Here is a 25818-nt window from a genome sequence, read left to right as displayed (position 1 = left end):
ACTTGCACACACATTTAATCTCTCTGAAAATATGCAAGGTTGATTAGGAATCTTGAAGTCTACATAGTACTAATTTTAAGTGAAGTTTAATATTTCTGAAAGCATAAAAAGTTGATATTGATTTTTGTTATAACCACCATATACTCTCTGGTATTTATAAAAGCCACCAGGACAGTAATGCTTGCAGCGCTGAGATCGCAAACACAAGAAACTACATAAATCCTATAGACAGCTCTTTAGGAGAAAAACATTGTAAAAAGTCAGATTGTATTCTGAATTTGTGTAAAAATATAATTCCTTAAAGAAGTAATAACATTTTGATTATGAGATCTGTGTAACAGCAATAACAGTATCAATGGCATGGCTACTTGTTAATTTTACAAACCATGGTTGTTACATGGGCTTTGGAATTAGACAGACCTGAGATAAAACCCTTTCTCCAGCTTTCACTGGAAAATTTATATAAGCTCTCTAAGCCTTGCTTTCTTCATTTTCAATACGAGAATAAGCAACCTCACAGGTGGTTGGGAGAATTAACCGAGGATTTATGGAAAGCCCTAAGCGCAATGTCTAGTAAATATTTTGGAGCTCAACAATTTATCTTCCTACATTTCCTTAAGAGAGTCAAGAATCTTTCTCACTGAACCGTTAGGTTCTGTTTCATGCAGCGGAAACAGAATCACAGAATTTCAAGTTTCACGTTTCCTGATCTGAGCAAAAATTAAAGGAAAAAAACGGGAAATTGGGGAGACTAGTTTGGAGGCTGCTGCAATAATCTAGGTGTGGGCTGAAAATTTGGAAGTGAAGTAGAGATGGAAAATTTTGAAAAGGAGCAGGAGCTGGTACAAAAGAAAAAAAAAACTGAAAGAAATTGTTAAATGCGTGGGAACATGGAGTGGGAGACACAAAAATGCCAAAGCGGAGCCAAGGTTAGCACTCATGTGAAATTCACTCTTACTTCTTCTTCTGCCATCACTTCCATCTCTGCCATGTTTATAACCACCTCTCAGAATGCAAGTGCCCCCTCCATCTTAAGTAAATGAAAGGCGTAAAAGGAAAGAGCAGTGAAAATTCGGGAGCAGCAGGAATGGATCTGGAAATAGACCTCCCCCACCCTCATACCCACATCTGACTCCAGCCCACTAGTATGAGTTTCTAGGAGAATTCATAAAGGCTGTTAGTTCATTTTGTGTCCACATAAATTTGGACAGTAAGGCACTATTTTCATGCAGTACATGTGCTAAATTTATCTTTCTTTTTATGAAATCGTTTAGGTTACCAGATAAATGTGTTGAAGATGAAATCTAGTATTTCTGTTAGAGGAAAAAGGGAAAGGAATTGAGGAATTCTTTCTACAATGTCTATCTTGTTAGAGAGTATGGAGTCTTCCCATAGGATGGAAAAGAAGGTAATCTGGACAGGAATTTACAAAGAAAAGAATTCCAATCAAAACCACTTTCAAAAGTTCAAATGATATATCCAAATGAGAATACATTTTGCAGTACTGTAGATATGGGTAAGAGGGGGTATCCTCATGTAGGTGAAATACAGAACTTCTAAAGAAAAAGCAGCAGTTCACATTTGCAAAAAGTTTAAAGAGTTACACACAGATAGAAAAGTGGGAGGCTTAAACCCTGATGTTATTTTTGACCTGTTATTCTCTTATGCTTCCTCATCATCCATCTGATTAAAACCTTATTGAATCTATGTCAGAAATACTTTTCACATCTCACTTCTTTATGATCCCGCTTCCACTGGTTTAGTTAAAGCTGGGTTTTATTTCCTATTCTTTGGTTAATTTATTAGTAATCCAGTATGTCTACTTACATCCAATTTTCCCCTGCTTGTCTTCATCCTAAACACTCCTTCTCTAATGTTCTGTGATTCTGCCACCTATGTGGAGGTGCTAGAACTTAGGAGTAGATGACAGTGTTATCTTGGAGTTCAAGATACTTAAAATATATAATTCTAAAAATAATTAGATATGTTTCAATTTAGAAAAACAGATTTTAAACTATTCTGGTGAAAAAATAGATGTGAAGCAATTGCTAGAAATATACCAAGGGAACACAGCTAAAGGATATGTATTGCTCTACCACAAATCTCTAACCATATTAATATGTTCAACAATACTAATAACTTGAAGATGCAAAAGTCATACTTGTAAAATATAGGGGATTACACATAGGAAAGATATAAAGCATTTTAAATAACAGAGTCAGTCTTTAGCAGGAGGTTGATATACTAAAACACTGAACATATAACAAATATGGAATATTAAAGGGACAATTGTAATTCCAAGGCTAGCATTTAGTTTAAAAAATCAACTGGATAAAAATAAATACTTGAAGGTTTAATAAACGGCTCATGGACAGAGGGTCGGGCAGACACAGGTGTGATATGATGGTGTAAAAATGTAATGTGATCTTTGGCTACATTAATAGAAGTAAAGTGCATATGAAAGAAAAAATATTTTACCATTTTCTGCTTTGATAACACCACATCAGTGGACAATAATGTTCAGATTGGGGGATATAAGAATTACAAATTAGAAATTGTATGAATATGACAGCTGGGATGATGAGGGGCTTTGAAAACCTGTGGAATTGCTTCAAGATACATAACCGGGAGAAAGCATCATGCCTCTTTATTTTCTGTATTTCTGATGCTTTGATATCTGGGCCTTGCTGACCCTGGAGAGATTGCTGTTCTCAGGCTAGTCAAATTCCAAGAGATAGCAAACACCACCCTGAGAGCACTCTCAAATGTAAATCAAGCAATTCAGAGCTCCTACCCTCCTCTGCTTCCTTTATCAGACTCTCATATGTTGAGCAACTATCTCTTTGATCTAATCACCCCAGATCCAAGTATTAGATGACTAAAGACAGCTCTTACACCTCAGAGCATACTGAAATTATTCAAAGTAGCCAATCCTGAGCCTGCTTACCCTGTCTTGCCTTACCTTTCCCGCAGAAACCACAGTAAAGGCTCTTGCCCACATTTCCCCCCTGCTCCCTCTGCCTCCTGAGCAACCCTGGTGCTTCCCCTTGTGGCCCTGCATCCATGGCACACTCCCTCTCTTGGTAACTGTGAATAACAAACTAATCTTTTCAATGGCAGTCGTCTCCTGATCTACTGGACTCATCATACCTGTATAATAATAAAACCTACATTTTAATACAGTAATGATAGAATCTTAAGAGCTAGAAGAAATGTTTACTTTTATTTTTATTTAGCAAACATCTACTACCTGCTAGATGTCAAGCACCATTCTCTATACATAACTTATCTAGATTAGAAGAACTCTACTTCTTAAATCTATATGACTTCCATACCTTTCCTTATAAATATACTGATTCTAGTCTCTTCTAAATCTTAAGACTGACTGATTATCTTCTGGAATGATAACGAAAAATATCTACCAACCAGCATGCCATGCCACTGACCAATCAGAACTGCTGCCAGCTGGACAGCTGGAGATCGGTGCTGGAGACTCTTTCTGGGCCAGGCCCCTTTAGTTCCTGAGTAATGGGGGAGATTTGGGACACCTTGGGGAAGAATCTGATGTGGTAGCAGGATAGGGGTAAAGTATTGTCACATTTCAACATTGTAATAACTGGCATGGCCATACCAGTACTCTTAGTTGAATAGTAGCCCTGATAATATATCCCTTAGTCTTCTCTTTTACCTCTTGCCTTCTTGAATTTCCTTCAGCTATTCATTTTATGAAGTAAATTATAGACTTCATCATATTGGTCATTTTGCTCTGAACAATGGCCAATGTCTTTCTAAACTGTGCTGCTTGAATTACTCTAAAGTGGCCTACCAGCTGAGTGGACTCTTTGCAACCTGACTGGAATTCTCTATTAGGACACCTAGAATTATACTTTGTGTTCAATGTCAATAAAAGGAAAATCTCATATGCCTTTTTATAAAGTGCATCACTGAAATAAAAGTGGTAGTATTCATTCATTCTCTAGCTGGCAAGCAAACTAATTAAAAGATCATCATATATTCCTTAAGCCAGCAAGTCTTTCAATATATTTTAAATTACATTTTGATACTATAATCTTTATTTCCATATTGGAAAAGTTAACATGCTCACTAATCTAAAAAGTTTTATAATTGACAATAGACATTCCAGCTAATGTAAATTAACAGGTTCTGCTGCACTTGGAAAAGAGAGGCAAAAAGGACACCATTTAAAAGAATGATGATGATACAATTAGAAGTTCAATCTTCAGTAAGATTTTATGTTATCAGGAACATTGTTCTACTACTACTACTTTTAATAGTATTGTCTGTAAAAGCATTAAGTATCATCTGATATTGGCAGAGTTCTATGATAGAAATATCTATTAACTATTTTATCATTAAAAATTTAACCACCACCATTTTCCAAAATTTAGATACAGTTCTTCAATTGAGAGTATATACTATTGAAGACTTTTTTGAGGTTTAACTAGAATACTATTTTACCTTTCTAATGATATGTTATTCTATTTTACACACTGTACAGTTGATATTTTAAATTTTATGGTAGGTCATTATTAATGATACATTTAATCTTTGTCTCAGAATTTGTACCTTTCAAAAAAAAAAAATCCCCTGTTGAAATTGCAGTTTAACCCCTGAATTATCCTATATTTGGTAACTAAAAATTTTTTCCATTCAACCTCTAAAGCTGCATTTCCTGATGGGTGTAATCATCAAATGCAAGTTTGCTTAAAGGATTTACTTGACCTTTCATAATAAACTGTTAGAGCTTTCAAAGACAAATTAAAATAGACATCAAATTTGTTTGTGAGTCAGATGTGTCCACATTGTGCAAAAGGATAATAGATAAGATGTATTTGTTAAAACTCAATGAAAACAGCAGCTATGTGACTGTAAATGATGATAGCAAAGGCCGAAACCCAAAAGTTTTAGATCACAGTCTCGGAAATTCTCTTAGCTGGAAGAGTACTTTAAATGTCCTCTAACGCAATTACCCATTTGAATATTGCATCCATGACCTCCATTCTTGTTTGAACACCTATTTGCTCCCAAGACAGCCCACTGCTTCTTTGCATGTTTTTTCACTTTTTTCATTGGGAAATACCAACACTCATTTTAAAATCAAGAGCCTCCAAGCTGGTGGAGAAGAGCAGGATATAACCCAATTTAGAAATGCCATATTAGCACAGGTTAAACATTTGCTTGTTCCATCTAGTGAGTTGAAGTAGAATTTTCTCCAGAGTACTTTTCATTGAATTAAAGTGGATTCTGTAACTATACATGAGAAGTGATATTTGGTCAAGTGGAAATTTCCTCAGATTTAGCTTTTTGTCTCCCCTACCCCTTCGACCCCCTCCAACATTTTAGAGACTCTGCCTATATTAGGGAACTTCAGGGAATCCGAGGGAAAAGTTGCCCTGTGAGTTCCACCTCAAGTTCTCCATTTCCTTTATATTACCAGCATAACCAGATATTCCCTTGGATTACCAGCAGAAAAGAAATCTTGATTCACACCTGTGAATTGGGTTGGGAGGCTAGGGAGGAAGCCTCGGGGCGGGGGGGCACACTTTATGCCACATTAGAAGACCTAACACTGCAATTTATGCAGCATTAAGATTTCTGATCTTAATTATACTGCTAGTGAGTTTTATAATCATGAATAAGTCACTGCATTTCTCTGATTCTCAGTTGCTTCATCTATAATGGGAAAATAAATAGACCTACAATTCCGGGTTAATTTTGAGAATTAAAAGAAATAATAAAAATATGTTAAAATTGGAAACCCTTGATCTTTTCTTATTATATCTTTAAAGTCAGAAACAATGCAGTTTTGTAACCCTAATGCTTAATGGAAAGTAAAAGAGTTAACACATATTTAGAAATTGGGTAAAATTCACATTAAACAAATGCCACCCCAATACAAAGTAAACTTTTAAACTTAAGGATTTTTGTCCCTCTTACCTGTCAGTCCAAACACCTCAGGAGCCTAGGCAAAAATTAAAGATGGCAATTTTATGATACTAGATATAATGATAAAAACAGCAGCTGCCATCTATTGAGTGTTATATGCTAATTGCTGTTCCCAAATGCCTTATTTATATGTGCTCTTTCATATTGTTATGGCTGGGGAGGGACTGGTTCTGGATTCAGTCTTTTTTCATATCTATCCTCTTGCAACAAAATAAATTCTACTTGTCCTGGATTTGATTAAACACTAAATAATATATTTGTTCTTATTTCTGAAGATCTATTACAACTACTCTCTTCTGCTTCAAAAACAATAATTTGAATTGCCAACATGTAGTTAGGAATGACGCTTCTAAGAAATCTGCTTTGCTTAACACTTAGGTGGTTAAGAATGACCAGATATTGTTTTTGAATTATTCTTTTATGCATGATACTTTTTAGTTGGGACTTCTAAAAAATGCATGTAACTCCTGTGCATGCCTGTTCTAGCATATGTATTAAGTATATTCTTTTTTTTTTTTCTTTTTTTAAGAGGGAGTCTGGCTGTGTCGCCCAGGCTGGAGTGCAGTGGTGCAATCTCAGCTCACTGCAAGCTCCACCTCCTGGGTTCGTACCATTCTCCTGCCTCAGCTTCCTGAGTAGCTGGGACTACAGGCGCCCGCCACCACACCCGGCTAATTGTTTGTATTTTTTAGTAGAGACAGGGTTTCACCATGTTAGCCAGGATGGTCTCGATCTCCTGACCTCGTGATCCGCCCACCTCGGCCTCCCAAAGTGCTGGGATTACAGGCATGAGCCACTGCACCCAGCCTAAGTATATTCTTAGGGTATGTACTTCCAAATATCTGCAAATGTTTTAAACATAAACATAATATTGGCATTCATTGATTCGCTCAAGTAATTTCTAGATACTATTCTAGTTTCAGCAGATATAACAGTGAATGACATGTCTTTTATCAAAGCTGCTTTGGTACATTATTTTTGGAAAGCTATCAAAACAGCAACAACAACAACAACAATTTCACTCCTCACTTCTCAGTATCTTATCTTTTACTGGTGCTTTACTTTAGTGTATTTACGTATTTTCGTCTCTCACAAATCCCTTTCTCTTTTTCTCAACAGATTTAGAAGTAAACCACAAAGTAATTTTTTCCCCACATAATTTATTAGTGATTAACATTGTCAATATCAACAGTCTAGATTTCTGAAAATGACAGAATTAATGTCTGCTGTTTTGAGATAGGAGTTTTAGCACTTTCTGTTACAAATTCTGGGGCCGTTTTACCAATTTTACATGCTGCTTATTATTTGTTTATTTTTTTAGGAAAAAAGATGACTCTCCTTCTCACAGCAGTTTGCATATACCATCAAAACATTTTCACAATATCAGCGTGGAGGAGCACTATTCTTGCTTTCTTGACAAAATATCAATATGTGGCAAAGGTGCACCTGAAGCTATTTGTTTATTTGGGGGAGTAGATTGAAGCTAAAAGACAAATATGGGCCCCTGATGCCACCATAAAGTATTTGGTCTTGTATATCCTCAAGAAAAAAAATATAGTGTATACATTCTAACCTTGTCTTGTATATATTTGAGTAAGGTACTGTGAGAACCAACTGAAACTTCTTAGTTCTAACAGTTGGTGTAGAAAACCATTCCATGTAAGTGTACCTCGGTACTCTCTCTGATCACAAGCACATTTTTCTTCATAATGTGCTTATTTAAACTTTTACTATAAATTTCCCTGTCCTGAATATAAACCCTTCAGTATTACATGGTGTACCTTGCTTCAGCCAAACAAATGTTCCATCCATACAGCATATATGTTTGCAATGCTTTTAACTGTTTAGATTGAGTCTTTATTACCTCATACGGTCATTATGGTCTCCTACCTGCTCTTTTCCCTCAGCCTCATTTCATTTCAGTTAATCCTGATCCCCAAGATTTATTCTTATTTCAGGACGTATCTAAAATCTCATTTCCAGAAGAATCCATCTTGGGCTACTCCCAGTGATACTTATTTCTTTGAACTGTGGGTTTTGTGGCTGTAAGGTTTGTCATTAGGTCTTGAAAAAGTATTTCATTTTGTTGGGGAATTGTTTAACATGCATATTTCTGCCTTCTCAGTGCAGCAGGAAACTCCTTCTGGACAGGAGCCATGTCTTAGGTGCTCTGACCATAATGTCATAATAAATCTTGTATTTTGTGAGGTCCCTCTCAAATTAGATCCTTCAAAACATTAAGCATAGTGGTGAGCACTCAATACAAACTCAAGAGCCACATACTGAAAGGCGGCAATACCAAAATATTCCAAATGATCATATGGAAAAGCCACTGAAAAGCGCAACTATGCCACAATGTAAGAATCTTTTCATTTCTCCAATCAGTGTACACTACTTCAATGCAACAAAGTGAGTTACTTACTAAGGCAAATTTTTTGTTGAGAATCATCTGCTCCACCAAAGATGACTCATTGTGGAAGAGGTGGGGCTGCATATGGCTCCACATGTGAGGAAACCACCAGAACTCATCCACAGACCCCAACAGACAGTCATCTCCTTCATCTTCCTCTTCAGTTCCTTTAGGGGGGGAAAATATTATCCAATTAATTCCAGTTACACTGATCTATGATCAATCAATCTACTTATCTATTTAATCTTTTCTCATATATGTATTTAGAAGCCATCATTTATTCTGTTTTACGTATAAGGCTTTAAACCCAAATGTATCAAGGAAAATCTGTTAATCAGGAAATAATCAGAGACCATGTAAAACTCTTAAATGTTATTAAACATGAGACATGGATGTGAAATCACTGCAAGATGGAAATATATAACCATTCCCAAGGATATTAGAACTCAACTTTCAGCATTTTTGTGCAATTTATAGTCTGGAGAGAATGGGGGATAAGTAGGAAATGTAATTGAGGAAATATGAGCAAGGAATATGTGTCACAGCCTCAGTAGTAGTAGGTCATTGTGACATGGGCTGTGTATACAACAAAATAATTCTTTTATTCAGGTTCCTTCTTAGGTCTGGGAAGAAGTTACTCAGTATTTGGTGAAAACTGACACATAAGAAAGAGAAAAGAAGGAAATGTGGAAATCGTTGTTGAGAAAATTAGGGAAAACTGAAGGATAAAAAAGAAGAAAGGGTGAAGGTGATGGACAGAAGTTGTGAAGTGGTGAAATCATGGTCACCACTATCAAAACAATCCAAGCTGCTCCTTGGTGGTACACTTGTGTTCCATATGCTTGTCCTTTCTCTCAAGTTGTTGGAAGAAGATTTTGCATCATGAAACTCTTTTTTCCTTAAGGGTCAGCCCTGTTGTTGTTTCTCGGTGGTTTCATACTTGAACTCATTTTATTTCCTCCCATTTTCCTTGGCCTGCAGTTCAGTTGACTGTGGGAAATTTCACTGTTCTTTTACCTTATTTGAAGGGGCTAAGAGTCCTTTTTGTACTTCCCTAGGCATATCTTCTTTACTATAGCATAAAATAAGAGCAGTATAAGGTGCTCACTACTGTCCTGGAATATCATAATACTAGTCATTACAAAATTATGCAGCCACACTTGAATTTTAGCCACAACATTGAATCCAATAAGCTCCCTGAGTAGTGGGTTCTTCCTATGATGTCCTTTTTGTGTGGAGAAAAATCTCCTCCCATATTTTCAATGGCAGCTCTGATGTGATTTGTTTTATTAGAGCCCTACAGGCTAAAGATGGAGAATGGACTGCTACCCTGGACCAGTCAACTAAACCCAGTTCCTGTTAACATTGTTCATTCAGTTTCCCAAAGAAGGGAGGCAGAGCCTATTGGCAGGAAAAGAATCAGGTCCTGTGATTTGGTGGGCATTGAAAACCTTTACTAGAGATAAAGGCATACTATGAGATTTCATGGTCATTCAAATGTATACAGAAGAAACAAAGATTAAGTGCTATAGAGTGAGTGGAATAGCATAATCATTCAACAAGGGCAGTCTTCAGTTTCACTTTCACATGCTTAAGTACTCTACTGATATGAAGGAACTTCCTCTCCACTACGTACAAAGATTACATATTTAAATCTAATGTTTTATTTTCTTTATTTTTTTCTTCTTCATATACACTTATGTTACCATTGTATAGTAGAACAAGTGTAGCCTTTGGAGTCAGAAGGTTTTAGTTTATTTTTAGGTTCCAACATATTTGAGTTGTGTGGCCAAGTCACATGACCTCTTTAATGTCTGTATTCATGTAGGTAAAGAGATGGACAGCAGTACCTATTTTATTTTTGGGGGGAGTTAGTGTATACATAATTCTGGCAATATTGGGTAACTTATAATACCCCTTTCTTTTCCTCCTGTATTTCCTACTTCTGTTCTTCTTGTGTTTCCTTGCATGGCTCCTTGAGTTTTTTTTTCCTCATTATAATACTACATGAAAGGAGAAGGTAGTTTTCACAGGTGCTATGTGGCAGAGGTGACATTATGTTCAACAACTGACCAAATCATTATATTAACTCATTGGCCTGATTAATGAATGAGTCACCAGCATTCTTGGCGCTTCTGAGTGGTTATCTTATGGCTCAGGGAAGCTTCATAGTGAGAAAGGCAAGAAAAATAGGAAGATGGATTCAGGGGTTTAGAAACTCTGATGATCCCAAGCATAGCAGGTTCTTGGGTCCTTCTAAATTCGAGGTGATAAATAAGGTGACCTTTGTAAAGAAGCATTTTGTAGGTGTGACTGGTGATCTTAAACACGTTTTGCTTGACATAAGAATGATGTCATTTAGTTTCCCTGCATTTAAACATCTCTGCTTCTAACCAAGATACTCCCCTGTTGCTTAACATTTTGTAGTCTCCAGGACACTGTATTAGTGTCAGTTATTTGTTGCCATTTTATTTTCTCACATTGAGAGCAAGCAGAGTCTCTTGGAGTTTCCCAGAAATCAACTCATTCCTGATTTCCACATACCCTGCAATGTCAGTGAGCTGATATTCCCTAGTTTATGAGAAGTCTCCTCTCCCACTGCTTTTAAGCTCTATTCCCTGTTGCCTATAATTCTTATCTTTCCTTGCAGCTTTCCTGTCATCTTCCCTTTATTCATGTTTTTTTAGTTGGCCTCTGCTCAAATATTATTTATCAGAACAGAGCAGCAGATCTCAGGGTTCTTTGAAAAGATAGCTCAGGCATTTGTTGTCCTTTCCTGAATATCATGGTGAAATCTGTGACTAAAATATTCATATATTTGAATCATGCAAGAGTTAGACAAATGATATCTGCCTTCTGACATATTTATCTCAGTTCATATTAGGCACAATTTTATGTCTTCTCTTTATAGATTTGTCTTATCTGATTTCTTTTAATCCTACTTTGAGAATGTTTTACATTAGAATTGCATTGAAAACAAATGTCTGTTGCTTATTACTTTAAAAATTATGGGCCGGGCATGGTGGCTCATGCCTGTAATCCCAGCACTTTGGGAGGCTGAGGCGGGCAGATCAAGAGGTCAGGAGATCAAGACCATCCTGGCTAAAAAGATAGCTCAGGCATTTGTTGTCCTTTCCTGAATATCATGGTGAAATCTGTGACTAAAATATTCATATATTTGAATCATGCAAGAGTTAGACAAATGATATCTGCCTTCTGACATATTTATCTCAGTTCAGATGGGATGGTGAAATCCCATCTCTACTAAAAATACAAAAAAAATTTTGCCGGGCGTGGTGGCGGGCACCTGTAGTCCCAGCTACTCAGGAGGCTGAGGCAGGAGAATGGCGTTAACCCGGGAGGCAGAGCTTGCAGTGAGCTAAGATGGCGTCGCTACACTCCAGCCTGGGCGACAGAGTGAGACTCCATCTCAAAAAAAAAAAAAAATCATGATTAAAAATTAGTTGAAGTGTAATTAACTATGGGTTAATTACATTTGGTTGGACTGTCGTGGCCTCTTGCCCACTCTTTGCTTCCCCACTTTGCCCACCTTTGTCAGAACTGGAGGAAGAAAGAAGAACAAGAAGTCAAATTCCTCAATTCTAAGTGCCATTTCCTTTTTCTGGGAAGATGCAGATTATATGTATTTTATTTTATTTTCAACTTTTATTTTAGATTCGGGGGGACATGCAGGTTTGTTACCTGGGCATATTGCATGATGCTGAGGTTTGGGATATGAAAGATCCTATCACTCAGATAGTGAGCATAGTACACAACAGGTAGTTTTTCAACCTTTACTCTTCTCCTGCCCTCTCTGCCATTAGTCCCCAGTGTCTACTGTTGCCATCTCTATGACTATGAGTACTCGATGTTTAGTTCTCACTTATAAATGAGAACATGTGGTATTTGGTTTTCTGCTCTTGCATCGATTTACTTAGGATAATGGCCTCCAGCTGCATCCATGTTGCTGCAAAGGACATGATTTCATTCCTTTTTTAATGGCTGTGTAGTATTCCATGGAGTACATGTATCAGATTTTTTTCATCCAATCCACCATTGATGGACACCTAGGTTTATTCCATGTCTTTGCTAGTGTGAATAGTGCTGTAGTGAACATGTGAGTACATGTGTCTTTTTGGTATAATGATTTTCTTTCTTTGGATATATGATAATATCCAATAATGGCATTGCTGGGTTGAATATTAGTTCTGTTTTAAGTTCTTTGAGAAATTTCCAAACTCTTTTCTACAGTGTTAAGTGCCATTTCTTAACTTATCACAAAACTATGCTGAAATCTTATGAAGTTATTGCAAACTATAATTTATTTTTTAATATATTTATTTAAATAACTTCTCTACACTATTTTATCTGTAGTATTTGCTATTCTGATATTATATTTAAAATTATCATTGATTGAGAGTTTATGTTGTGTTGTTATGTCAAGCACTGTGTTGAGTACTTTACAAACATCATTTCACTTAATTCTCAAAACAACCTCATGAGGTGAGTGCTGCTGCTAACTTCATTTTACAGATAAGGGAATTGACATTTGGAGAGGTGAAGTAACTTGTTCCATCTCACTGAGAGGTTTGAGACAGAGCCTGAATTGAAATTCTGAGTTCTAACTCAGATTGAGCAACTCCAAATTCAGGGCCCTTAACTATCATTCACTGGCCAAACGTTGAGTCTAGAAATAAGATCAGCATTTATTCATTCAATATAACATTGCTCTTCTCATTGTTAATTTATTCTATAATATAATTAGAATGTACAGGTACTACTGGATCTCAGTGATTTGGGGAAACATAAAAAGCTAACAAATCTATAAATAAGGAGAATCTTTTGCCATTCAGCTTCCCTAGTCAAGGATGAGTTAAGACTATTTTTTGACACTTCACAAGCTATGTGACCTTGGGCGCCTTTAAGTTTCTATGTTCTTATCTAGAAAACAAGTTAACACATTCTTTAACTTCTAGGATTCAGTGAAAAAGTACATGAAAAGTGTTTAACAAAGCACTAAAAGGGAACTATGATTTTTATGTTTTACCCCTTTATTTCTCACATAAATGCACATACCCTTCAAAAATTAAAATAAATCAAACAAGATAAAGCTCTCTTCTGACATAAAGTATTACTGTTATGACAATGCCACTTTTCTTTTTCCCTTCAAGACTGAGTAAAATGGATAGAATTTTTTTATAGAAAAAGGAATAGCAATTTCTTCATTTAGAAAGGAAGACAATATAATTCAATTACTTTTTATCCCATCTAATTTTTGAAAGATCAAATATTAAATTTTGTATCTTTTCCCTCTAAAAAATGATTTAACTGGTCTTAGACAACCCTGGCTAAGTTTTGTGGAAACTCTCATATTATACACAGCTAACAAGACCCTTTCAAACCTTGGCCTCTGTTTCCATCTGTGTTGTACTTTCTCTCACTTAGGGAGAGGATACTCTTATTATGAGCTGTGGGAAGTGCCCAAGTAAAGAAAGAGGACAAACCTTGCAGAGATGAGAAGGAATGACATGAATTGGCTAGCATCATTCCCCAGTATTCAATGATGGGCAAAAAAATAATGGAGTTGCCAGGAGTGTTTTCTTGTATTTCTTGAGCAAATCTGGGCTGTCCTGGTTTTGCTGTGATGTCTCTTCCTACTCTCTCCCTCTCCCCCTAAACACACCACATATTTCACCCTAATTTTGCCATGGTGGTTTTTCATCCATATGATAATTTTCCTTTATTCAATGGATGTCAAAGAATCTAAGATAATCATCCTGAAGTTAGGATATCCTAACTCAGAAGTTTAGGAAGAGGTTATGGGCAGTCTTCTGTTTCCTTAAGCTCTTGGAGCTCTCCATTGTGAAAGTTAGTTATGCTATGAGTCTAACTTCACTAGAAAGATGAACTAAACCTCTGCACATAAAGAGAAAGTTCTCACTTCACATATCTATTGCCAAGGTAGAAGAACTTTCCTGTAAGCAAAAGATTTAAAATAGATATCTAATTATGTTTTTATTTTTGAGGTTACAATAAGAACCAACTCACTGAATCATAAAACAAAGTCAAACATAATCATGAGGTTCCCAGTTGTTAATATTTAAAATAATCACAGAAAATGTGTATTTTATATATTGATCTAAGAAATTCAGGGGAATAAAAGCTTCCAAGCTTCTTATGTTAAAGTTATTCTTAAAACCTACACAATTTTCAAATTGGTAGGTGAAAGTTATATGTAGTTGTATGATTATACATATTGTATTCATTACACAATTTTACAATAGGAAAATACTATAGTCAAGTCTCATGGCTCTCTAACTTCCATGGAAACAAATGGAAATTGACTTACTCTAGAAATACAGTATGCTTCTATCTAAAAATAAAATTACTATTTATGTTGTTTATGTGCATATAGAGATTATATTGATGTTAGTAGTATATAGATAGAATTCTCAGCATGATATGTTTATTAAACCCTTGAAGGTACTCATCAAATACATACAAAGTAACTCTTGCTCATATTATCAAATGAAAAATTTGAAAAGCATTTGCAATTGTAGAAAACTGATAAACTTGCTTAGATATGATATCACTTTAAAAAATTACTTATGTGTTTAATCATTTAGATCTAACACACATATATGTTATAAAATGCAAAGGCTCAGAAAAAATTTAGTAAAAAGTAACTCTTCTTTTCATCTCTCTTGTTTGATTCTCAAATTCTCTTCTTCACTGATATGGTTTGGCTCTGTGTCCCCACCCAAATCTCACCTTGAGTTGTAATAATCCCCATGTGTCAAGGCTGGGGCTGGTTGGAGATAATTGAATCATGGGGGAGGTTCCCCCATACTGTTCTCATGATAGTGAATGAGAAGTCTCACGAGATTTTATGGTTTTATAAATGGGAGTTACCCTGCATTAAGTTACCAAGCCCTCTTGCCTGCTGCCATGTAAGACACCCCTTTGCTCTTCCTTCATCTTCCGCCATGATTGTGAGGCCTCCCCAGCCATGTGGAACTGTGAGTCCTTTAAACCTCTTTTCTTTATAAATTACCCAGTCTCAGGTATGTGTTTATTAGCAGCATGAAAACTGACTAATACATTCATAGTTACCTATTACTATCAGTTTATTATGAATTCTCCCACAGATATCCTATACTTGTATTAATAGCCCTTATATAAAAAATACTTAATTTTAGCGTCATTCAGTTTATCATTTTTTTCTTTAATGGTCAGCCTTTTCTATCTTATTTAAGACATCTTGCATGGCACAAGTTACTTAACTACTTGGTAACTGAGTTTTCTAAGCTACAAGAGTTCTATACATAGAGTTGTACAGATTTCACCTCCTCTTTTATTTTTATACAAATGGGAACATATTCTAATCACTGTACTATACCTTGACTTTTGTATAGCTTTTATCTTCTGTATTTTTATACAAATGGGAGCATGTTCTAATCACTGTACTGTACACTGATTTTTCAGTGTTTCTTGAGAGCTTTTTCTATATGGTTTATATTTAAAATTATCTCTTTTTAATGACTGCAGAGTATTCCATTATATGAGTATACCAATACATGTAATCAGTTTTTTTAACATCTAAAAATACAGAGTAATGCTTTCAATCATGAAATTGTGTTCATCTATCCTGAGGCAAGTCAAAATATCTTTACTCATTTTAATTATGGTTGTGAAAAAACTTTTTAATTATTCTCAATATTTAGAGTGATTTCTTTTCACATTTAATAGGGAAATTCAGAATGAGAGTCCACAGTTACATGGCCATATAATTTATGATAATAATGACACTATGAAGCAGTGGGAAAGGATGGTCTTTTCAATACTGGGTGCTAATTAGATGATGATGATGATGATGATGATTATTATTATTATTATTATTTTGAGATGGAGTCTCGCTCTGTAGCCCAGGCTGGAGTGCAGTGGCGCAATCTCGGCTCACTGCAAGCTCCGCCTGCTGGGTTCACGCCATTCTCCTGCCTCAGCCTCCCTAGTAGCTGGGACTACAGGGGCCTGCCACGATGCCTGGCTAATGTTTTGTATTTTTAGTAGAGACGGGTTTTCACTGTGTTAGCCAGGATGATCTCGATCTCCTGACCTCGCGATCCACCCGCCTCGGCCTCCCAAAGTGCTGGGATTACAGGCATGAGCCACCACACCCAGCCAATTAGATTTTTTTTTAAGAGACAGATTCTTGCTCTGTTGCTTAGACTGGAGCACAGTGGCATGAACATAGTTTACTGCAGCCTAGACCTCCTGAGCTCAAGTTATCCTCCCATCTCAGTCTCCTGAGTAGCTGGGACTACAGGCACATGTCACCATGTCTGGCTAACCAATTAGATATTTTTATGAAAAAAAGACCCCTATCTGATATATGCACAAAAATCAGTTCCAGATGTATCACAGATTTATACATTGCCAGCCTAGGCAACATAGTGAGACCCCTTCTCTACAAGAAAAATTCGCCAGTCATGGTGGCATGGGCCTGTAGTCCCAGCTACTCAAAAGGCTGAGGTGGGAGGATTTCTTAAGCCTAGGAGGTTGAGGCTGCAGTGAATTGTGTTTGCACCACTGCACTCTATCCTGGGCAACAGAGCAAGATCCTGTCTCAAAAAGAAAAAAAATTCATGTTCTTGTAGTATGCAAAGATTTCTTAAATAAGATAGAAAACAATGACTATTAAAGAAAAAAATGATAAATTGAACGACCTAAAATTAAGTATTTTTGTTCATTAAAAATGCCATAAGGAAAATTAAGAGACAGCCAGACAGCAGGAGAAAGTACTTGGAACACATGGAACTGTAAACTTCAAGGAAAGAATTTCTACAAATCATTAAGTAAAAGCAGAAAACCCAGATACTCCTCAAGAGAGGATATCCAAATAGCCAGTCAACATACGAACAAAGATCATTTACTGCTCTTCAGAGAAATGTACATTAAAACCCTAATATGATATCTCTACATGTTCACCAGAAAAGCTAAAATTAAAAAGACAAACAATATCAAATACTGGCAAGCATACAGAGCAACAGGAACACTCATACTGTTGGGAATATAAACAGGTACAACCATTTTGAAAAACTGACATTTTCTACTAAAATTAATTATAAGTGTGCCACATAACTAGCAATTCCATTCCTAGTTGATGATTAACAGAAAAGAATACTCAAGTCCCCTGAAGGACAGGTATAAAAATGTTCATAACAGGAAGTTATGAACATTTCTATTCAGAAAAACTCAAAGTCTGGAAACACCCAACCATCTACAGCTGAATGGAACAGACAAGTAAATTTTGTATGTTCAGACAATGGAATACTGTACAGCAAGGAAAAGGAAAGAATTATAACCTATAGACAGTAATATCTCTGAAACAAAAATAACAAAAAACAAAAAACAAAAAAAACAAAATGAGCTGGATACAGATGAATCTTTACTGTATGATTCCTTTTACATACCACTCAAAGCCAAGCAAAACTAATTCATGATATTAGAAGTCAGGATACTACTTTTCTTTGAGAGAAGTTAGTTATTGTGAGGGGCACAAGAAGTGGAGATTTTGGAAGTGTTCTCTTTCTTGATCTGCCTGTTCTTTACACAGCTGTGTACACGTTGAAAATTCACTGAATATCACATTTACTATTTATGTACTTCTATATATGTAAATTATAATTCAATAAAAATGAAAGGCCATCAGATAGTTCCATAAACTTTCAAACCATTAATATTTTACAAAAATTAAAAAATAGCATGTTAAATAGAATTGAATGATAAAATGCTGGGGAGGAACATAGGGAATGTAGGACAGTGTGGGCAGGAAAAGTGTGCAATTTTAAATAGAGTGATCAGAGAAGCCTTAATGAGAACAGTTAATCCCTTTTTCTTACCTGTATGGTAAAATTTCCCTGAAAATCCCAGGTTGAATGTAAAATTTGTGATTTGTGCACGCAAAAGATTCTGAGTATCAAGCAGGGCCTGAAATACATAATTTAAAAAATGTATCAGGTAAAGAATGGCATTAAAAAGTTTCCAAAAGATATATCCATTTTGCATTCAGAGGATAAAACCAGTTCCTTATACATGTGAGAATTAAATGGTGGAAAATAGTTTCTTTATCACTTTAAAACTAGAGAGATACTTTTGAGTTTACATGAAACACATACATTTATTTATCCTTTAGCTTGCAATAAATCAGCAAAAAGTGTCAGTTGGAAAAGGAAGTTAAATGAAAAGAGTTTATTCTGTAGGTATCAAAAGAACTACGATCTAGTACATAAAATATATCCAATTTACCCTTCAGGCATATAGATCACCAATTGCCAAAAGAAGGGCACTCATTTTTAGTGAAGCTATGCAAGAACGTATGTTGAAAGAAACAGATTATTTCTCAGACAAGTCTTTGGTTTTAAAAATCAAAATCTGAGATTCCCAAAAGATAATGATTGTTGTTCAAAATGAGATATCATAGCAAAGTAGATCTCTAATTTGCCCTTTCATTAAAAAACAGACTAATAAAATATCCTACTTCTGATAAGTAAAGCTATTTTGAATCAGTTTTAATTGTTATATCCTATAAAATATTTACCATGCTGAGTATTTAATGTACTTTTCTTTCTTCTTTTTTCTTTCTCAATCTTTAAGTCTGATTCTTATATTCCCTCTCTCTGTCTCCTTCTCTGTCTCTGTCTCTCTCTCACATACACATACACACACACACGGTAGTTGCGTGTTCACTTCAACTAGGCAGAAAGTAATGCTGTTAGATTTGTAAATGATCTTTCATAGATGAAATTAGTGGTATCCTAGCTTACGGATATAGATCCAAATTAGGCACTCCTTCTACTCTATCACACCTTATCTTCTTTCTCCCTTTCCTTAATACAGTTGGGCCCACAACTGAATCTTATTTTCTTAATTATAAAGCTGACATCTGGAAGGTCTGCCTCATCATGTTTATGGTCCCAACCTTTTTGGATCATAAGCAGATAGAGTTTTTTATTCATTGACTACCCCATGACCGTATGCTTTATCTGAATGCAAGAGATTCTTCCTGATTTTAAAAGCAGAGGTAGAGAACTTCTGGGTTCAAATTTAGACTCATCTAGCCAATGGTAAGTTTTTGAAATTTAGCTATCTAATTCTTTTGGTATCACTACTTTTAACATAAGCAAGCTTTTTGGTGTGCACAGCTGAACCATGTAATATGTGCGTCCTGATGACACTCGGAAATAGAAGACAGGCCTGTTGGTGGATCTCTACACCTAACTATGGGAGCAAAAGAATGAACTGACAGCAATGTCATCAGGGACAGGTTAGGTCCTTACAAGGTGGGGCACGGTTTGGATGGGGGAGGAGGAATCCAGCCAGCTGGACATGATGAAGTTACAAGTGGGACTTCTAGGTCAGATGCTGGACCCTGGTGTGGGGAAGGATATACCTAGGTGTAAGATATATAGTATACATATACAAGTGTCTGTATATTTGTACTGCTGACAATTATAATACACACACATTTTGTGTATAAATATATATATATAATGCTGACAATTATAATATCTTCCCTTTCTTTCTTCTCCCCTTCTTCCTCTCTCAATTCTTTTGTTCCCCAGTTGAACATTCTAGCCCACCCTTCCTATCTTTCCTTCCACTTAGATCATATCTTTCTTCTTTTTCCATTTTACTCACTTCATTTCAGTCTCTTATTTTTCTTCTTTCAGTGGTTAAAATATAGATTCGAAATCTATTTGAACATTTTTTTTTGTGTTCAGTGCTTTAAGTCTTACAATTTGGTAAAATGAACCTTCTTTTTGCCTTTCTTTTTGTTCAAACTTAATTGGAATTCGAACTTTGCTTTGTGATACTTGATTGCATTTTTAATGTACATTTACAAAACTTGATAAGAAAAACTATATATAAGAAACCTGTCTTCTTCTTAGGCCTTAGAAGCTAAATAAAGTTCCTGCGAACTAACCTCTTAGTCAACTAGAATACAATGATTTAAGTTACTAAATTAGCCCTGAATTTGCAGATTTGAATTTCCATTTTACCTATTTATTTGATATTCTAGAAATAAACACTAAACACATAAAAGATACATTGAAACAGATGGCAGATACTAATTATGCCTATATATGGTAAAGAGGGGAAAATTATTTCTAGATGATATTTTATATACTTAAGATAAACAGTGATATTTGTCATCTTTTATGTTGTTTTTGTAAACCAGATTTTGCAGATGTTTATGAGAACATTATTATACATTCATCCATTATTCCCACCTTTTAAAAATATATTTGTTACTGGCCTAACCCTTGTAAAAAGCTTAAGTACCCAGCAATATTCTTAGGTCATATCCTTTTCACTAAACCCTTCATTACTAGAATGATTTTATTCAGCATTATTCTATTTTAAACTGAAGTAGTCTACTCATTACTATGAACAAAATATAAAAATGATATAAAATTATACTTTATTCTGTATATGCAACATGTCTAAAATGGTGTGATCATATCTAAAATTCTAATTATAATAAATTAAGTCAGTGCTCCACGACCACAGACAGAAAACCACATGTATTCTGGGCAAGCAAAAACCCATCTGATAGAGTACTGTGGTCATGGAGGAGGTAAGGAATCACGATTGTCTGAAGAGGCACAATTTAGTGGTCTCCTCAAATGCCAATCCAGGAACCCTAAGAACATAGATGTCTACCTTCAAAAGTGGCTTGATTATTGAAAAATGGGACTTTTGTTTTTAGTTTTTCCAAAATACTGTACTATATATAGGAAGGTAATTTACAATTCCATGTATCAATTATTATTTTTAAAATAACATTTTTTCTAATTAAAAATAATTAAAATCACTAATAAAGTATTATGATGTGTTTTCTTTCCATTTTTCTCAATAAATAAACCTATATAATAATATTTGCAGGCATATAGTTATATAGGTAAATTAGTGCCATAAAATAAAAATTAAAGCTATACCAATCAGGATTAAAAATACAGAGTTTTGAATTTTCATTTGACAGTATATCATGGGCTTTCTCCTATCACATTAATCTTCCAAAACCAAAATTTGTAATGAATGCAGAATATTGCATCAAATGAGTATACTATAATTTATTTACCCATTTTATCCTATTGTTGTACATTTAAGTTGTTTACTTTTTTGACTAATATAAATACTGCTCTGTGTATCAACACATATTTATGTAGTTATGAATCTCATAATGATGTTTCAGTCAACAATGTAGCATGTATATTTTGGTGGTCCTAGGTGTGTAGTAGGGTATACCATCTAGGTTTGTGTAAGTATACTCTGTGATGTTTGCACAACAACAAAATTGGCTAACAACACATTTTTTAGAACGCATCTCCATCATTAAGCCACTCATGGCTACAGCAATGAAGCAACCATTTCTGCAGCAGAAAATAATTGTTTATCCTTTAGCAAACAAAACATTTGAAAATGCTTATCAGAGTGTTAGAAGGGAACATAATGTGCAACTTAATTATACGATAATTGCATTTCAAATACAATTTAACACAAAAATTTCAAAATTATCTTTCCAAATTTTAATCTGTATGCTACCCCACTAACTTAGTTTTTTTTTTTTTCAAGTCTTCATTCTGTAAAGCTAAGAAAGTTTGCAGGCATTAAAATATCTAGTTGAAGACAAAACAGAACTAATTTAAAGAATCTGAGTTCTGAGAACTGAGCAAAATGATAGCCTTTGAATTTTCTCTAACTTTTGTTAGCAGAATAAATCAAATAGATGAAGAGGCAGAAATTGAAATTAAAAGTAATTGCAAAGAAGTTTTAAATGAAGATTTATGTTAGTGTTGATGACACGTGTGGCATTCTTGGTGGAATGTCTTGATAATTTTTTTGTTTCTTATTTATGCTTCTTAGATTATATTTTGGCCTATTTTAGCAGATAAAAATATTTTTGTTTGAGCACAGTACTTTTAGAGTTAATATTTTATAGTCAATCATATACTATTTAGAAATATAAATGTCTATATTTGCTAGAGTAAATGAAATCAATTAAGCAGCAAATGATAAGCTCCTATGCCTATGTGTCTATCTACACACACACATGTACACGCACTCATACCTCCTCCAGGCATCAGATATACTTAGTATACTAGAGATTATTATTCCCATTTCAGAAGTGGTAGACATGATTTACATAGTTTAAGTGGCTTTCCCTTGGTCACAAAGCTATTTAAGAGCTAAAGAGGTGACTTAACAAGGATTTTGGATTTCAAAGCTCACTGCTTCTGTTGTCCATGGAAACAACAAGAATACAACATGAACCCTGTTATCACTGGCAGACAGAACTGTGGTGACATAATCTTCCAGAAACGAAGACAAGGATGCTCTTTTTTCCACTTTCAATATTTAACTGTCACTTTTAGTTTTGAAAGCCTAAAGGTATGAGGGGAATGGGAAGACTAGATTGGTCAGTGAATAGTCAGCTATATTATTTAGGATTTTCCAGAGACAGGACGATAGGAAATAGATATGGATATAGATATAGGAGGCCATTTATTACAGGATTTGGCTCATGTGGTTGTGGAGGCAAGCTGGAGAACTAAGAAAGCTGGTGATATAATTCAGTTTGCATCTGAAGGCCTGAGAAATTGGTGGTGGTGGTGGGTGATGGTATAAGTGGCAGTTTGAAAGCCTGAAGCCAGGAGTGCCTATGTCTGAGGCAGATAAAGATGGATGCCTCAGCTCAAGCAGAGAGAGTGAATTTGCCGTTCCTCCACCTCTTAGTTCTATTCAATCCCTCAGTAAATTGGATGATGCCCCCTACATTGGGGAGGGCCATCTGCTTTACTTAGCTCACCAATTCAAAAGCTTATCTCTTCCGGAAACACTCCCACGGACACACCTCAAATCATGTTGTAGCAGCTATATGGGCATCCCTTAGCTTAGTTACGTTCACACATAAGATGAGCCACCACACCAGCCAAACTAGTAATGTTTACCCACTGGCATCCAGATTAAAGAACACTTACTCATTGTACAATCTGCAGAGTTGGACTGCAGGACACTGGAGCACCATGAAGTGCTCCAGTGACCACCTTAGTCTCTCTCTGACCAGGTTTAGAACTGGAAAGACTATACAAGACTTGTGCTTAGACAAGAAAAACATTGAAATATGCTGAAAACAGTTAATTAGGTTAATATTAGAGTAGGGCCTCAGGAACAATTAGAGGAAAGATACCCTTAGAGGAAAATAAATAATAAGGCCAGGATCAACTTTACTATTTGACCTACCTACACAATTGACATTCAGCAGGGAAATAAGACAGAATGCAGGAAAGATGGGTAAGCTAGTGGGAAGCATAATACCCAGTCAGTTTTTGCAACAGTATTTAAACTCCCTTGACAAGAAATCTATAGACATAGCACTGCATTATCTAACTTAGTTAACACTCCTAATGGCAAAACAATCACGCAGCTCTCAGTTGCCCATATTCTAAATGTGAAGTCTACATATAAAAATGTAGAAACTGTATTTGTCCTGCCAGATTAAAATAGTCTTAAAGACCAAAGTCTGGACTGTGTTTTCTATGAGCTTTCACCTAGGAATTTGCTAAGTACAGTGAGGAGTCTTAGAGATTATCTTCGATCTTGTTAAATTGCCTTAGGCCAAGGCCACCATCTGCTGAATGCCCAGTTCTTGTGCTTGGCCTCACCAACATACATGACCATGGCAGAACAGCAGCAGATTGAAATCCGAGTGACTTAGGACTCTGGCTCTGCTACTTGATTACTATGCAGTAATAATACGAGGCTTGGACAAGTTACTGAACCTTTCCAAATCACAGTTCCCCCTTGGAAAACAAGAATAACAATATGTAACTCCCAGGTTTTGTATGAAGATCAAATGAGAAATGGATATATGGTCTTAAATCCTTTCCTAATACACAGAAGTTGAGTTTTAGCTTTGTGAATGAAATCCTTTGTAATTCTGCCAACTTTAAAAGGTCCTTATTGTCCTGTCAGAAAATTCCATGTTCCATTACTTTCTGTTACTCACATGAAAACATCAGGCATATGCCTAAAATTTTAAACTATATTTTTAAATTGAGCCGTAACACTTTTGGGGTTAATCAGCACTAAACGGGAAGATAATCCAAGTAGCTGTATTATAGTAACTTCACAGGGCTTTATATCCTTCATATAAACCCTTCTTGGTATTTTTTCTAAATGACATTAGTGAATTTTCATTCTTCACCTGAATGCTTATATATTTTATTGTTTCTATTGTAATAACAGAGTAAGGACAAAGGTTTGTGTGAAAGCAGAGAAAAGAGTTATAGAGCAATCTTGAGTTACTTCTGTTACATACTTTAACTGGTCTTGAGCATACATTATATATAACCTCTAAATTACAGCGGTGAAGAATGATTTTCCCAGAAGAGTTCTTGAGCTGAAATTGGCAAATAATGACAGGTTAGTGGGGAAAAGAGAAAACTATTAAGTAAGTGCTACCATCACAAAGTATTCACTTGAAATTGTTATGCATATGCTATTTAGCTTATGGTTGACATGCTTAGTCAAAATACTAATGTACTTTTTAAAAGAAAATAAGTGTTAAAAATAGTTCATTATTTTTTACTATATAGTATCTCTAGGAAACTATTAGTTAAATCTCATTCATTCAACTGTGCGGAAAAGGGATGTTTATATATTACTATAAACATAATTTTAATACCTTAATTTAAAATACTTGCTTTTAACAGGAAAGCAGAAAAGGAAGCAGAGCTGTAAGATTTCACATGAGGGGACTGAGGTGTCTCAATCCACTTACTGTTATTGCAGAACAAACAGATTTCCTTTTAGTTGCAGAGGTATGAAACTCCTTAAGTAGCGCATCTGTTCTGCTCTAGACATGAAAATGCTAAATACTTTAAAAAAACCACAATAATTAAATGTTCAGCAACCCACCCCCTTCCAAAAAAAGGTTTGTGTTATGTGTTAAAAACAAAATGTGAGATTAAAGCTGGACTATAAACTCCATGAGCAATGTCTATCCTATTCACTGCTGCATTCCCAAAACCCAGCATGATGTCAAGAACAGAAGGGAAAGTAAGTATTTATTGAATGGGAACATGAATGAATTTTGATTGATCTAGTAAGGCAATAAACTCATAAAGATTTGAAAATGGCCATTGTAGAACACTTATTTACTATTTTATTTTCATAAACTGTTTTGAATCTTGGTGAAGAATTTCAACATAATTCAAATTGGAAAAAGTAATTAGAAAACATTTGATTTCAAATTATTCTGAAAATTGCTAAAATAAAAGCATTTCCTATCAGTGCTTCTCAAACTTCTATGTACATAAAGATTATCTGGGAAACTTAACAAAATGTAGACTTCCGGGTCCTAACCCAGAGATTCA

At 35.3% G+C, this 25818-nt stretch overlaps 1 protein-coding gene across 3 annotated transcripts in view; it reads right to left on the bottom strand.

Annotated features, from left to right (window-relative positions):
• The window catches only part of NDST3 (N-deacetylase and N-sulfotransferase 3), a 229737-nt gene that overhangs the window by 140374 nt on the left and 63545 nt on the right, over nt 1-25818 (bottom strand). For all 3 annotated transcript variants that reach the window (XM_024928682.4, XM_057302151.2, XM_024928683.4), the window contains exons 3-4: nt 18280-18367; nt 8390-8544 (exon numbers count right to left, since the gene is read on the bottom strand). In XM_024928682.4, coding sequence (XP_024784450.1) covers nt 8390-8544; nt 18280-18367 — 243 coding nt within the window. The remainder of the gene's footprint in view (nt 1-8389; nt 8545-18279; nt 18368-25818) is intronic.

This window comes from Pan paniscus, chromosome 3 (assembly GCF_029289425.2).
Source record: "Pan paniscus chromosome 3, NHGRI_mPanPan1-v2.0_pri, whole genome shotgun sequence".
NCBI classification, from domain to species: Eukaryota; Metazoa; Chordata; class Mammalia; order Primates; family Hominidae; genus Pan; species Pan paniscus.
Note: the sequence above shows the minus strand (reverse complement) of the source record. Positions and strands in the feature narration are given on the sequence as shown.